At 46.2% G+C, this 15,000-nt stretch overlaps 3 protein-coding genes and 1 non-coding gene across 4 annotated transcripts in view; all 4 read left to right on the forward strand.

Moving 5' to 3' along the window:
• aurkb (aurora kinase B) overlaps positions 1 to 4,221 on the forward strand; it is a 4,763-nt gene extending 542 nt beyond the window's left edge. The window contains exons 3-9 of the mRNA XM_043231345.1: positions 197 to 254; positions 667 to 700; positions 1,592 to 1,780; positions 2,279 to 2,417; positions 2,958 to 3,106; positions 3,501 to 3,675; positions 3,827 to 4,221. Coding sequence (XP_043087280.1) covers positions 197 to 254; positions 667 to 700; positions 1,592 to 1,780; positions 2,279 to 2,417; positions 2,958 to 3,106; positions 3,501 to 3,675; positions 3,827 to 3,997 — 915 coding nt within the window. The 3' untranslated portion in view covers positions 3,998 to 4,221. The remainder of the gene's footprint in view (positions 1 to 196; positions 255 to 666; positions 701 to 1,591; positions 1,781 to 2,278; positions 2,418 to 2,957; positions 3,107 to 3,500; positions 3,676 to 3,826) is intronic.
• Positions 4,222 to 4,918: 697 nt separating this feature from the next.
• On the forward strand, positions 4,919 to 5,000 carry trnal-aag. The gene has a single exon. It is a non-coding gene; the product is annotated as a tRNA-Leu (tRNA).
• A 156-nt stretch (positions 5,001 to 5,156) lies between these two features.
• On the forward strand, positions 5,157 to 7,583 carry LOC122333620 (biorientation of chromosomes in cell division protein 1-like; the record flags this gene model as incomplete). Its single annotated transcript, XM_043231315.1, has 4 exons — positions 5,157 to 5,163; positions 5,530 to 5,786; positions 6,847 to 6,971; positions 7,406 to 7,583. Coding segments are annotated over exons 1-4 (567 nt in total), but the record flags the coding sequence as incomplete, so codon positions are not given.
• Positions 7,584 to 7,770: 187 nt separating this feature from the next.
• The window catches only part of bod1l1 (biorientation of chromosomes in cell division 1-like 1), a 12,549-nt gene continuing 5,319 nt past the window's right edge, over positions 7,771 to 15,000 (forward strand). Inside the window, exons 1-9 of the mRNA XM_043231343.1 lie at positions 7,771 to 7,792; positions 7,869 to 8,180; positions 8,271 to 8,420; positions 8,507 to 8,667; positions 8,943 to 9,039; positions 9,209 to 9,317; positions 9,884 to 9,935; positions 10,078 to 11,307; positions 13,495 to 15,000. The exon at positions 13,495 to 15,000 is cut by the window's right edge and continues 148 nt beyond it. Coding sequence (XP_043087278.1) covers positions 7,877 to 8,180; positions 8,271 to 8,420; positions 8,507 to 8,667; positions 8,943 to 9,039; positions 9,209 to 9,317; positions 9,884 to 9,935; positions 10,078 to 11,307; positions 13,495 to 15,000 — 3,609 coding nt within the window. The 5' untranslated portion in view covers positions 7,771 to 7,792; positions 7,869 to 7,876. The remainder of the gene's footprint in view (positions 7,793 to 7,868; positions 8,181 to 8,270; positions 8,421 to 8,506; positions 8,668 to 8,942; positions 9,040 to 9,208; positions 9,318 to 9,883; positions 9,936 to 10,077; positions 11,308 to 13,494) is intronic.

The following is a 15,000-nucleotide window of genomic DNA, read 5'->3' on the forward strand; positions in this document are numbered from 1 at the left end:
CACTAGTAAGACTCCTGACAGATCCTCACTAGATTAAGATGTTTATAAATCAGACAGAAGTAGTTTAGATGTAGATCTAGTGTTTCTGTGATTAGTATGTTTAGGGTTTAATTACTGTTAACCTGCTAGAAAATCAATGGACGTCTATGTAATGTCCTCACTGAGGTGTGTGTGTGTGTGTGTGTGTGTGTTGTAGGTGGCTGCTGTTGTTCCTCTCAGAGTTGAAGTGAATCAAGACACACGGGCTGTTACAGGTAATGTTAACACCTCCAGAATAACCAACAAACACTGTCTATATACCAGATGTTCAGTAATATACAGAATGATACTGAATACACTGCTCGTTTAATTAGGAATAATTTGATTACACATAATAAGATTACTTTTGAGTTATCTTGTTTTCCAGAGTAAGATTTTTTTTTTGGTTCTGTCAAATAATTGCATCCAAAATGTGTGTACTTTTATATGAAAACACACACACACAGTTACTCTATACAAAATGTATGTATATTTGTTCATATAATTTATAGACGCTCTGTTTTATTGATAAAGGTATGGCATGTTTATGTATATCTACACTATTAATATGCTCAGTACACACACACACACACATCAAACTTGACTTTAGTTTAAATGCTGCTCTGATTCAGTCTGGTCTTCTTTCAGGTCCTGGGAGAGTTCCTGTGAAGTCACTCACAAAGTGAGTCCTCTTTAAATCCCTTGTAAGGTTTTTATTTGTGCTAGAGCCTGAATCATGAATCATGTTCATCCTCAGCATTAAAGTCTTGTTTTCAAGTACAGAGATCTCAATCTTAATAATAAAATAAATAGTAAATCAAGAGACTTGAGATGCACAGTTACATCGTCTTAAACAACATCTTAAAATATTTTCCAGTGTGGTCCGAACTGAAGAGTCCCACTTAAATACTGTCTACTTGTTTTTAAATGAATCATTTAATAGCTTGCACTTATTATGTACATTATATTTCTTAAAAATACCTATATGTAGTTACACCGAGCCATCCCTTAACCCACCTCTCAACCTACCCATACCACTAAACCTGTCCTAACTTACCCGTATCCAGCTCAGAACATGGTGGTGAAGGCCTTCTAATATAAAGTGCGACCCTAAAGTGATTTAAGTTGATTTCTGACCCTGTGATCAGATGGGTTTTTTAAATTAAATGTGTCTTGATTTGATAAGATCATAATGAATAAGATGCAAGTGATCGTAGTTTGTACTTGTTTCTACTTGTTCTAGTATTTAGCAGATGATTTTGAGGATAATAGAAGCAATCAAAATCAACCTCAGTCTGTTAAAGCAGTACATGTGGAGAAAAAGGACTGAATCCACACACAATAAAAAAAAAAAAAACATGTTAGAGGCTTTTTTTTTTCCACATGACGCATTTGTTGAAGCAGAATGATCAGAATTGGTGGAATTAAGTTTACTTTTAAAACGAGCGTGTGTTTTCAGCAGTTTAAGGACAAACTCAACTCAATTAGGGTTTTTTTGGAGACTTAATGTACTTAATGTTGATTTAAGACGAGTGGTTTTTTGAGCTTGGAGCGTCATGTTCTCTCTCTTCAGGAAGTTCTCTGTGAAGAACTTCGACATCGGCCGTCCGCTGGGGAAGGGCAAGTTTGGTAACGTGTACCTGGCGCGCGAGCGGAAGCTGAAGGTGATCGTGGCTCTGAAGGTGCTCTTCAAGTCTCAGATGGAGAAGGAAGGTGTGGAGCATCAGCTGAGGAGAGAGATCGAGATCCAGTCTCACCTCCGGTGCGCTCTTCATCTCCTCTACAGAAGATCCGTTAGAGATGACCTCACATTAACTCAATTAGTTTTTTCCTTTCACTGCCAATATTAAATAACAAAAAATGGCTCTTGCCTTTTAGAGGAAAAAAAATCAAATACAACATTTAAGATGTAACTTGTAATATTTATACCAAAGCACAGTTTAACACATTTAATAAATCACTTATTTACCAACTTTATTTTTATTTTTTTTGTGAAAGATTTTTCTAGTTTTCCGGTTTAAGTTAAGTTGCTTGAATCATGATGCAGTTACACTTTTTAAAAATCATAAAAATAGAGACTTGGTTGAACATGGTGTTTTGTTTTTCCTGTATTTGTACAAATCTAAGCTTTTTTATTTATTTTATCAAGATTCATTGATCATTGAAGCAGACTGAGAACAGAAAGAACACAAGTCACTGCAGCACACACCAAACAGTTTGAATTAGTTCGAGTAAAATGTCTTTTGGTTGATGTTTGCAGGCATCCCAACATCCTGCGCTTCTACAACTACTTCCACGACAACACCCGAGTGTTTCTGGTGCTGGAGTACGCTCCTCGAGGAGAGATGTATAAAGAGCTGCAGCGCTGCGGACGCTTTGATGACCAGCGCTCGGCCACCGTGAGTCACCACACACACACACACACTCTCTCTCTCACACACACACACTCTCTCTCTCTCTCTCTCTCTCTCTCTCACACACACACACACACTCTCTCTCTCTCTCTCTCTCTCTCTCTCTCTCTCACACACACTCTCTCTCTCTCTCTCTCTCTCTCTCTCTCTCACACACACACTCTCTCTCTCTGTCTCTCTCACTCACACACACACACACACACACACACTCTCTCTCACACACACACACACACACTCTCTCTCTGTCTCTCTCTCAGCTTCATACTGAACACGTTACACTTAAGGAGCTGTTTTGATTGACGAATGTTTCTGAAGCTTTTCAATATCTGAAGAGAGAGTTACTTTCAGAAGCTAAAGTCCACTAGCTCTAAACCTGTGTTAGTGACTCATCAAACAAGTGTTCAGTACAAAATAATTCAGTCCTATTTCATATTTGAATTTTAATCAATTGTTTTATGAAGTACTCCCGTTATTTTCTGTATTAAAATGTTAAATTCATGGACTGTGGTGTTGTTTCTGTTGCAGTACATGGAGGAGCTGGCCGATGCTCTTCTGTACTGTCACGAGAAGAAGGTGATCCACCGAGACATTAAACCTGAGAACCTTCTGCTGGGGTACAGAGGAGAGCTGAAGATCGCAGACTTCGGTTGGTCCGTCCACGCTCCATCTCTCAGGTAACACTCCCATAATGCACCAGGACCCTTGACTTCATCTGATTGGTTTGGTTTGAGCAGGTCTGTTAACTCAAACCTGCTCAGGAGACGTTCATTTCATGTAAACAGGACTAGATTAGATATTTTTAAGCAGAATCACTGAAAGCTTTTAGGAAATGATCACTTCCTGATTGTACAGAGCGAAATAAAGCGGTGTGTTAATCATGTGAAATAACACTGAAACTTTAATGAAAGGATGTTAAACGTAAGAGCTGTTCTTATGCTGGTTTCTGTAGAGCTGTTCAGTGCTGTATCAGTCTCCAGCGGTTATCATGAGATCAGGCTTGAAGATTTAAGATGCTTTGAGTGTCAGAGTTGTCTTTATTTAGTTGATGGTTAATGGTCTCTGTCTCAGGCGGAGGACGATGTGTGGCACTCTGGACTATCTTCCTCCAGAGATGATCGAGGGTCACACACACGATGAGAAGGTGGATCTGTGGTGTATCGGGGTGCTGTGTTACGAGTGTTTGGTGGGGAACCCTCCGTTCGAGACGGCCAGTCACACCGAGACATACAAGCGCATCACTAAGGTGTGTGTGTGTGTGTGTGTGTGAACCCTCGCTGTCCATCAATAAAGAATGAGCTCTAATACATAAGCGCAAATTTCAAATGTTTTCTTCTAACCAAAATTTTTCCGTAAAGAAAACTGTACATTTTTAAAATATGGTCCTTGTTTTGTAGGTGGATCTTCAGTTCCCGAAGGTGGTTTCTGAGGGCGCTCGAGACCTGATCTCCAAGCTGCTGCGTCACAGTCCCGTCATGCGTCTGCCGCTGCGGAGCGTCATGGAGCACCCGTGGGTGAAAGCCAACTCCCGCAGGGTGCTGCCGCCCGTCTGCAACACGCAGCGCTGACACTCAAGGACCTGTTTGAGACACCGGTCTGCTCCATTAATTGGTTACAAACGTGTTAATTTGTGACCGTTGATGAGCCCAGATGTAAATGAACTCTAAAGCTCGTTTCCTTCTGTTTTACGCTGTCTTGTCGCTTTAGTTCTGCTGTTCTGTTCATATTCATGTTGTTTTACTGTCTATGTCTGTTTTATGAAACTATTAAATCTAATCAGATGTTTTAAGGACGTTCGGTGTTGTACTGCTTTGATTTATGACTGTGTTCAGGCTTAATGTAGCTTTCTGTATTAATGTCTTCAACACAGCCATAACTAGAACTAGTTGTACTTGACTAGCAGTGTGTAGATGCTTGACTAGAATCACTAGTTCCTGGTTTAACTACTGTTGAAATAACTTCAAGGGATATTTTACCCAAAAGTAGTTGAATTTTATTCACTTTCATGTTTTGATGAATGTTGGACTAAACAGTTGATGGTAGCTTCTTCTATTGACTTTCACGGGATTTATTTTTTTTTCTTTCTATGGAAGTCAATTAGAACAAGAGTTAGTTTTATAAAGTTAATTTTCGCGTCAACTGTCACTGACTTCTGTACATTTCCATATTTTTCAGTTGGTTCCACGGGATAGTTTTCATTCTTTCATGCTTAATGGATTAAAGCAATGTTAAGTGTTAGGGTAGTTGCTCAATTCATTAGAAGTTAAAAATATTTTTATTTTATATTACTTTATTGCAAGTAGTTACAGTACTCGTTGAATTACTTTACTTCTCGCGAGCCACAGAAGTATCTTGCCCCAAAAAAATGATGTTACGAAAATACACACAAAAAAAAATATTTTGGATTCCCATCTGTTAAAACCAAGCTCTTTCGTTTTCCGAGTTGTTTCTGTGAGTTCTAGAGGCGTCTTGCTGCGCAGTGGTTTATGGGTAGCGTGGCCGAGCGGTCTAAGGCGCTGGATTAAGGCTCCAGTCTCTTCGGGGGCGTGGGTTCGAATCCCACCGCTGCCAAACCTTTTTCGTACCCTTTGCTTCAAACGAGCACTATCAAAGACCAGGCGTACCGTTGAAGTGATGCTTCTGAAACTTAGCGAATCATTTTCAATTTGGATGATCTCTGACTCAGACTCAATGAGACCGCCGACATTTATTATACGCTTTAATAAAATGAAAGGTAATTTAATAAAATGGCATGCATTATACAGATGCTTCAGGCTTGATTGTATTGTGTTCATGCAGTTAATTGCATTCAATATATTATAATGGTTTTGTAAAAGCTGTGTTTTTTCATTCGTGTTTGATCTGAGTTTAAGTTGCACTGACGCAGCGTGACCAGCAGGCGTCACCCGCGCGATTCGTGAATCATCAAACAGTGAATCGGTTTGCGAATCGGTTGATTCAAAGCTTCGGTTCTCCCACGCAGCACTGCAGAAAAGCGTCGTTTTAATTGTTATTTATTGTTACAATAGTTGTTATTAGTACGACGTTGTGCGAGCTGTCACTAAACAAAGCAGCAAAAACGCATCTCCTCGGCCGTTAGATGGCGCTGAGTTCCCGCGCGGTTCTTCTTCTTCTCCCGTTTCCGGCGCGCGGTGTAAACTTCCGGCCGGCTGTGTGTTGTGTGACGCGCGGCGGCGGTTCTGCTCGTCCCGGAGGTTCTGCCGGTGTTTCGGTTCGGCGATGGCGGCTCTTCACCCCGGAGATCCGCAGCTGGTGTCGGCGATCGTGAATCACCTGAAGACGGAGGGTCTGTTCGATCAGTTCCGCAGAGACTGTCTCGCGGACGTGGACACAAAGGCAAACACACACACATTTACCTCACAACAACACCGAAATACCACACTTTTACCGCGACTCTGACTCGATAACATAGTGTTCTCTGAGGTAAACAGTACCCTGGCGATTTCTTATAATACCGTCATAATACTAATAATATATTATAATCAATTGATTGATATTATAAACGAGAGTGTCGCGGTTAATCGCTCTTTTATTTTTAATTCCCGCACTTTTTGTTAATTTAGCAGCTCACAGGTTTTTGTTAATTATTTAGTTTTGTTTCTGAAACTCCCGATCGGTCCGAAAAAAAAAGAATTAATATTAGTATTCACAGCGTTGTTTTAATATAATATGTTGATGCTTGTAAAGTAAGTTAGATTAAGGAGATCTTTGTAACAGATACGGACATAAAAGTGATCTAAATATCAGTCTATAGGGTCTAATACTGTCTCAGACTGAAAGGATATAAACGTATTATTCATCCCCTCGGAAGATGTGAGATGTTTTGGAGGAACGGTGAAAGTAAAGTAAAAGATCCTGAAGATCTAGAAAACGATTGATGGAGAATCAAGTGAAGACAGTAAGAGTTGATCTGGAGATACGACTGACCTTTACTTGATCAGAATCAGACAGTGTTTCTAAATTAAACTAAAAGAGCTTTTACTGGAAAACTCTCTGAACTCTCAACCAGAGACAGAAGTCGTGAGGAGAGTGAAACTGATTTAACAGCGGAGCTTGATCACTGAAAGGTCTTCTCGGGTCCTAAAATCATCTGCTTTCAGTTGTGACTATATATAATAAACATAAAAGCTTCATAAGCAGCAAATTGGTAGCGTAATAAATCATGGTTTTAACGATGCTGTTCACCTCGCCTCCGGTGAAGATCTTCTGCAAAGAAAGGCCCTGTAAGCGTAGAAGAATTCAGGTCGTATCGGGGGCCGTTTGAAGAGGGGAGAAGAAAAAAAACTATTTAAGTACTTGAGATGTGAGACACACACTGATCTCTACGTGGAAGTTCACGCGTCAGACCGGACACAGTAGCTTTAAGGGGTTAATTGTGTTGTTTTCTTTCTCTCAGCCGGCGTATTTGCACTTAAGACAGCGAGTCGACAACTTTGTGTCCAATCATCTGGCAAACCACACATGGAGCCCTCAACTGAACAAGAACCAGCTGAGAAACAGCATCAGACAGCTGGTCCTGCAGTACGTCTGACTTCAGTGTGCTTTAAAGAACGACAGTGAATCTAGAACAGATGTGTATTACACATAAAAATATTAATTCATAAACGCATCTCTCTCTGTCTCTCTCTCTCTGTCTCTCTCTCTCTCTGTCTCTCTCTCTCTCTCTCTCTCTCTCTCTCTCTCTCTCTCTCTCTCTCTCTCTCTCTCTCTCTCTCTCTCTCTCTCTCTCTCTCTCTCTCTCTCTCTCTCTCTCTCTCTCTCTCTCTCTCTCTCTCTCTCTCTCTCTCTCTCTCTCTCTCTCTCTCTCTCTCTCTCTCTCTCTCTCTCTGTCTCTCTCTCTCTCTGTCTCTCTCTCTCTCTCTCTCTCTGTCTCTCTCTCTCTCTCTCTCTCTCTCTCTCTCTCTCTCTCTCTGTCTCTCTCTCTCTCTCTCTCTCTCTCTCTCTCTCTCTCTCAGGTCAGGGATGTTGGAGCAGGGAGTGGACAGGATCGTGGCTCAGGTCGTCGACCCGAAGGTCCATCACACCTTTCGACCGCAGGTGGAGCGGGTCGTCCGGAAGTTTCTGTCTCCAAACGGCCACATAGACGAGGACGAGCTTCCTCCTGTAGCTCCGCCCCTTCCTGCAGAACACCTCTCTCTCTCTCTCTCTCTCTCTCTCTCTCTCTCTCTCTCTCTCTCTCTCTCTCTCTCTCTCTCTCTCTCTCTCTCTCTGTCTCTCTCTCTGTCTCTCTCTCTCTCTCTCTCTCTCTCTCTCTCTCTCTCTCTCTCTCTCTGTCTCTCTCTCTCTCTGTCTCTCTCTCTCTCTCTCTCTCTCTCTCTGCGAAGACGTCGGGAGCGATGGCGGTGAGCTTCTCGCATACAGTCTTCTCATTAAAAGCGATCGGGAGAGTAAGTCGTGTTTCTGGTGTCTCTCGGACAGCTCCGGCTATGAGCTCCAGCGCCGATGTCCAGATCCCAGAGACCACTGACGACCTTCACACAGAGGAGGAGATGGACATCAGCCTGACCGAGGAGGAGCAGCTCCCCGCGGAGATGAAGGAGGAGCCGGAGGAGGAGCCTGAGAAAGAGCAGGAGCAGGAGGAAGTGGAGATGGAGATCGAGATGGAGGATGTGAAGGAGGAGGGAGACGCAGAGAGTAAATGCTCAGGAAAGATGCGAGAGGAGAGCCATGACTCTGACTCCCAGAAACCCTCCAGCGTCAAACAGAAGACCAGAGAGCGACTGAGAGAAGGTAGAAAGTGACTGATGGTGGAAAGTGTTGATTATAGCGGTATGTTTAGATCGCATCGAGTGTTTCAGCGCTGTGTGTGTGTGTTGTTAGAGTACTCTCTGGAGGACTCTGATCTGGAGGGTCTCAGTGACATCACCGTGAGCTCGGTCCACACCAGCGATCTGTCCTCGTTCGAGGGAGACACTGAAGACGACGAGCCTCCGTCTGAGTCCACCGAGGAGGGAGAGATCAGCTCTGATGGTGAGGAGTGTGTATCATGATCGACCAATGTGTGTGTGACTGCAGCGCTCAAACGTGTGTGTGTGTGTGTGCGTGTGTGCGCGTAGCTGAGGGAGGCCGGAAAACACCGACTGCTGAAGACTCTGAGGGTCAGGAGAAGAAGCCTCGCGGCGTGAGACAGGGATACGTTCACAAACCCTTCCTGTACTCGCGCTACTACAGCGACTCTGATGACGAGGTGACGGTGGAGCAGCGCAGGCGCTCAGCGGTGAGAGACACACACACACACACACACTCACTCTCACACACACACAAAAAAAGCACAGATTTATTGGCATCACAAAGTAAAAAAAAAGATTCTTAGGATTTAAGAATCAGTGTTTGTTTTTCCTATATATCTACACACAGCCACATTTTCATTCCACCTCACAAAATTATTGCTTGTTTTATTAATTGTTGATTTTTGTGTGGTTTTTGTTTGTTGTAAAAAGTTCAAACCATTCCGATCTGATAGAAATGATTCAATTAACTTTCACTCCGCAGGCCAAAGACAAAGAGGAGCGTCTGTTGAAGAGGCAGCAGAACCGAGAGCGAATGGAGGAGAAACGCAGACTGAGAGCAGCTCAGAACGAAGAACAGGGTACCAGTGTGTGTGTGAGAGCATGCGTGTGTGTGAGAGCGTCTGTCTGTCTGTCTGTGTCTCTCTCTCTCTCTCTCTCTCTCTAAGTATGTGTGTGTGTGTCTGTCTGTCTGTGTGTGTGTGCATGTGTATCTATGGTCTGAACTCAGCTGTGCTTTTCTCCTCTCAGATCGGAAGAGAGAGGTGGATCAAAGACCTCGAGCGAAAGAGGCTCGAAAAGAGAAGAAGGTCCTTGAGAAGAAAGTGGCTCTGAGCAGACAGAGAAAGAGAGACTCCAGGTTCGACCGTCGGTTCTCTGAAGTCAATCAGATTGGTGCTGCTGGTCTTTCAGAAAGCTCAAAATAATACGTAAACAGTCTAGGGCTGCAGCAGATGTTTATTTTGATAGATTAATCATTATAACAATCATCACATTAGTCAACAAATCAGGTTTTGTTCTATCATTCAGTTTATAGTGAATGAAAAATTGAGTTACATTTGAAGTAATAAAATAAGCCAAACGTTTTTGAAAATGTCCAACAATTATATTGTATAATTTCAATTTCAATTCAAATTTTTTTTTACAATACATAAAGAGATGACATAAAGACATTCTCATTCATTAAAAACTGTATAACGTTTGTCTCCTTTTGTAAGTCATGGTTAAAACAGCTGATAATCAAAGCTACATTAAGCTTTAATCTCTGCGAACCAAACAGTCACTTTAATGTAATTTATTAATTTTTTTGCATTCACTAATACATAGATTTTGTCATGGAAAAAATTGTCAATCATTTTTGATGTTGACTAATTGTTTAAGCCCTAAAACAGACATGGTAAGACACTTCTCACTGTTTCTTTTCAGGAAAGATGATGAGAGGAAGAAAAACGATACTGAAGTTGACGTCAACAAAGATGTAAGTGTGTCTCTGTCTCTCTCTCTCTCTGTCTCTCTCTCTCTCTTTCTCTCTCTCTCTCTCTCTCTCTCTCTGTCTCTCTCTCTCTCTCTCTCTCTCTCTCTCTCTCTCTCCTAATGAACTCTTCTGCCTGTCTCTGAAGGTGAAGGCCGCAGGTCTGAAGTCAGTGAGACGGCCGTCTGATCTGGAGGAGCATCAGCGCAGAAAGAAGACGGACGGAGAGGAGAAAATTGTGGACAAGAACCGCGTTCACTCCTTCATCCTGGATCTGGAGCTGGGCACAGAAGAGCGGAGGAAAACCGCTCGCAAAGACTCGCTCTCCAAAGAGAAGGAGCGCAAAGAGAAGGAGAAAGAGCGCGGTGTCCCTGAAGAACGACTCAAGCACAAACTCAAGATGGAGAGCAGGAAGAGCGGAGACATCGACGAGAAAGGAGTGGCTGAGGAGAAGAAGTGGTCAAAGGTCAAAGCAGACAGGAAGGGCTCTGTGTCTTCCCGAGAAGCGGCGGACGAAGGGAGCCTGAAGAAAGGGAAGACGGCTGTGAACGAGAAGGATAAACCGAAGCCGAGCGGCAAGAGCGACTCGAAGCTGCTTCGACGTCTGGACTCCACCGGCTCCTCAGAGGAGAGGTCAGAGGTTGAGACGGGGTCAGAGGTCAGCCGCAAGAAAGACAAGCCGCCTAAAGAGGTTCCCAAAAGATCCAAGAGTCACCCGGAGGCTAAAGTGGGAGAGAAGCCCAAGGTGCGGGTGGACAGGAAGGATTCGTATGCGGACAAGACCAGATCCGGCTCAGAGACCGAAGGAACGAAGGTCAGATCCCTAACGGAGAAACACAAGTCTAAACCTCAGACTCCCAAACTGGAGAAAAAAACAGAAGCCAAGGCTAAACCAGGAACCGCAGAACAGAAAAAAGACGACAAGAAAACCTCTGAGGAGAAAACAAAGGTTGTGAAGAAAACAAAAGTGCAGAAAGACTCAGACAGGAAGTCGGGAGGGAAGGAGAATGCCCCGGAAACCGTCTCCAGTACCACCGCTTTACCCGACGACCCTTATGCCGCTCTGAGTGACATCACTCCTGAGTCTGAGGACGAGGAGGCGGTGCTTAAAGAGCCCTGTCCAATGTCTGCAGAGGCCGACGCCCTCCTGAGCCTGATGGACGTCCGCACCTCGCAGCAGGAGACGGAGGCTGATAGGAAGATGAAGGAAGCGGCTCTTACGCTGCTCTCCATGGATCCGGACATCGCCCGCTCCTCCGAGCTCACAGTAGCCGAGGCGCTTCCTGTAGGCCTCGAGGACACAGGAAGTGCGCTGGAATACTCTGAGGCCGAGCCCGTGGAGACGGAGGCTCTCGGGTCACAGGAAGTGACTTCAGAGGTAAGCACATGATGTCATACACTACCAGACAAAAGTCTTTTTTGTTTTGAAAAACTTGCATTTAATTGTTCCAAAGTACAGCAAATGCAGCAATATTGTGAAATGTTTTTACTATTTAAAATAACCACTTTCCATTTGATTCTTTTAAATGGTAATTTATTTCTGTGAAGCGCAGCTGTATTTTCAGCATCATTACTCCAGGCTTCAGTGTCACATGATCTTCATAAATCAAAATAATATACAGATTTACTGCTTGAGAAACATTTCTGAGACATCGCATCTATCCATCCATCCTTTTCGCTACCGCTTATCCGGGGCCGGGTCGCGGGGGCAACAGTCTAAGCAGAGACACCCAGACTTCCCTCTCCCCAGACACTTCCTCCAGCTCTTCCAGGGGAACACCGAGGCGCTCTCAGGCCAGCCGAGAGACATAGTCCCGCCAGCGTGTCCTAGGTCTTCCCTGGGGCCTCCTCCCGGTGGGGATTGAGGAGATCCTCAAAGTATTCCTTCCACCGCCCGACAATGTCCCCAGTTGAGGTTAGCAGGTTCCTACCAGCACTGTATAAGGTGTGGGCAGGGCACTGCTTCCCCTTTCTGAGGTGTTGGACGGTTTGCCAGAACCTCTTTGAGACGGTCCGATAGTCCTTTTCCATGGCCTCCCGGAACTCCTCCCAGACACGAGTGGTTGCCTGCACAACCACCCGGGCAGCAGTCCGCTTTGCCCACCGGTACCTGTCAGCTGCCTCAGGAGTCCCACGAGCCAACCAGGCCCGATAGGACTCCTCCTTCAGCTTGACGGCATCCCTTCCTTCTGGTGTCCACCACCGCGTTCGGGGGTTGCCCCCACGACATGCACCGGAGACTTTACGGCCACAGCTCCAGACGGCCGCGTCGACCAAAGAGGCTGAGAACATAGTCCATTTGGACTCCAGCAGTCTCCAGCCTCCCTCGGGATCAGGTCAAAGTTCTGCCAGAGGCGGGAGTTGAAGATCTCCCTAAAAGGGGTCATTCCTAACAGACCCTCACAGGACGTTTGGGCCTGCCAAGTCTGTCTGGCCTCCTCCCCCACCAACGGATCCAACTCACCACCAGGTGATCAGTTGACAGCTCCGCCCCTCTCTTCACTCGAGTGTCCAAGACATGCGGCTTGAGATCAGATGATACGACCACAAAGTCGATCGTCGACCTCCACCCTAGGGTGTCCTGGTGCCACATGTACTGGTGGACACCCTTATGCTAGAACATGGTGTTCGTTATGGACAGACTGTGACTAGCACAGAATTCCAACAACAGAACACCACTCTGGTTTAGATCGGGGGGGCATTCCTCCCAATCATGCCCCTCCAGGTACACTAGCATCACCAACATGAGCGTTGAAGTCCCCCAGCAGGACGATAGAGTCCCTGGTTGGAGCACTTTCCAGCACCCCTCCCAAGGACTCCAAGTAGGCTGGGTACTCTACACTGACATTCGGCCCATAGGCACAAATGACAGTCAGAGTCCTCCCCCCAACCTGAAGTTGCAGGGAGGCGACTCTCTCGTCCACCGGGGTAAACTCTAACACATGGCGGCTAAGCTGTGGGGCTATGAGCAAGCCCACACCAGCCCGCTGAGCGCGTGGAGGTGAGCGCGACAATCTCTAGTCGGTATCTCTCTATCTCCTGCAACAACTCCTTTCCCCCCAGAGAGGTAACATTCCATGTCCCCAAAACCAGATTCTATGTCCAGGGGTTGGGTTGCCGAGGTCCCCGCCTTCGACTGCCGCCCAAACCACAAGGCACTGGCCCCTTACGGTCCCTCCTGCAGGTGGCGGGCCCATGGGAGGATGGTCCCACGCCGCTATTTCGGGCTGAGCCCGGCCGTGTCCCTTGGGGTAAGACCCAGCCACCAGGCACTTGCATGCTGGCCCCAGCCCCAGGCCTGGCTCCATGGCGGGGCCCCAGCTGTGCCGTACTGGTTGACATCACAACTCTGTTATTTTTTTTTTGTTCATAAGGGGTGGGGGTGGACCGCTCTTTGTCGGGCTTGTCACCTAGGACCTGTTTGCCTTGGGAGACCCTACCAGGAGCATATAGCCCCTAGGCTTAAATCCCTCCACCACGTTAAGGTGGCGATCCTAGTAGGGGATCTCCTCTTTGAGACATCGCATCTTATTTTTAAATTGTGTTTTCTGTAATGTCATTTTAGACTGCTGATGAGCAGACTGGTGAGAGAGAGACACACATGCATACATACGCCGCTGAATCTACGCAGACTTTAAATGCAGACGCAGCTGAGTTTGAACCAGCGGTCCCCGAAGATGTAGCTGAGTCTATGCAGATCCTAACTGCAGATGCTACAGAGTTTGTGCAGCCTCTCACAGTAGATTCGGATGAGTCAACTCCCACCTTCACTGCAAACACAGCTGAAGCCCTCCAGACCTGCACTGCAGATGCTGCCAAGTCCATGCAGTCTGCTGTTACAGAGCAGGCCCTTACTGCAGACATGACTGAGTCGCCTGTGCAGACCCTCGGTGAAGATGCAGCTGAAACCACGCCGGCGGTCACACCAGACGCAGCCAAGTCTGCACAGACCCTCAGTACAGACATGAAAGAGACCGATACAGATGAGCCAGTGCAGAACCTCATGGAAAACACAGCAGAGCCTACACAAACCATCAGTGCAGACGCAGCTGATCCTGCACAGACCCTCGCAAAAAAGACTGAAACTGATGAGCCTGCTCAGACCCTCAACACCGCTACGGAGGAGCCTGCGCAGACCCTCAACACCGCTACGGAGGAGCCTGCGCAGACCCTCAACACCGCTACGGAGGAGTCTGCGCAGACCCTCAACACCGCTACGGAGGAGACTGCAGATGTAAAGGACATAGATACAGCTGAGCCTGCGCAGACCTATACTGCTGATACAGTGGAGCCAGAGCAGACTCTTACAGCTGATGTAAAGGACATGGATACATCTGAACCTTTGCAAACCCTTACAGCAGACACAATGGAGTCTGCGCAGACCCTCACCACAGATACGGAGAAGTCTGCGCAGATCCTCACCACAGATACGGAGAAGCCTGCACAGACTGCAGATGTAAAGGACATGGATACAGCAGAACCTGCGCAGTCATATACAGCAGACACAGTGGAGCCTGCGCAGACCCTCACTATAGGTACGGAGAAGCCTGCACAGACTGCAGATGTAAAGGACATGGATACAGCAGAGCCTGCGCAGTCATATACAGCAGACACAGTGGAGCCTGCGCAGACCCTCACTATAGGTACGGAGAAGCCTGCACAGACTGCAGATGTAAAGGACATGGATACAGCAGAGCCTGCGCAGTCATATACAGCAGACACAGTGGAGCCCGTGCAGACCCTCACTACAGATACGGCTGAGCCTGTGCAGACCCTTAAAGCAGACACAGCGGAGTTTGCGCAGACCCTTACCACAGATACAGAGAAGCATGCACAGACTGCAGATGTAAAGGACATGGATACAGCTGAGCCTGCGCAGTCATGTACAGCAGACACAGTGGAGCCCGTGCAGACCCTCACTACAGATACGGCTGAGCCTGTGCAGACCCTTAAAGCAGACACAGTGGAGTCTGCGCAGACCCTTACCACAGATACAGAGAAGCATGCACAGACTGCAGATGTAAAGGACATGGATACAGCAGAGCCTGCGCAGTCATGTACAGCAGACACA

Source organism: Puntigrus tetrazona, unplaced genomic scaffold (assembly GCF_018831695.1).
Source record: "Puntigrus tetrazona isolate hp1 unplaced genomic scaffold, ASM1883169v1 S000000302, whole genome shotgun sequence".
NCBI lineage: Eukaryota > Metazoa > Chordata > Actinopteri > Cypriniformes > Cyprinidae > Puntigrus > Puntigrus tetrazona.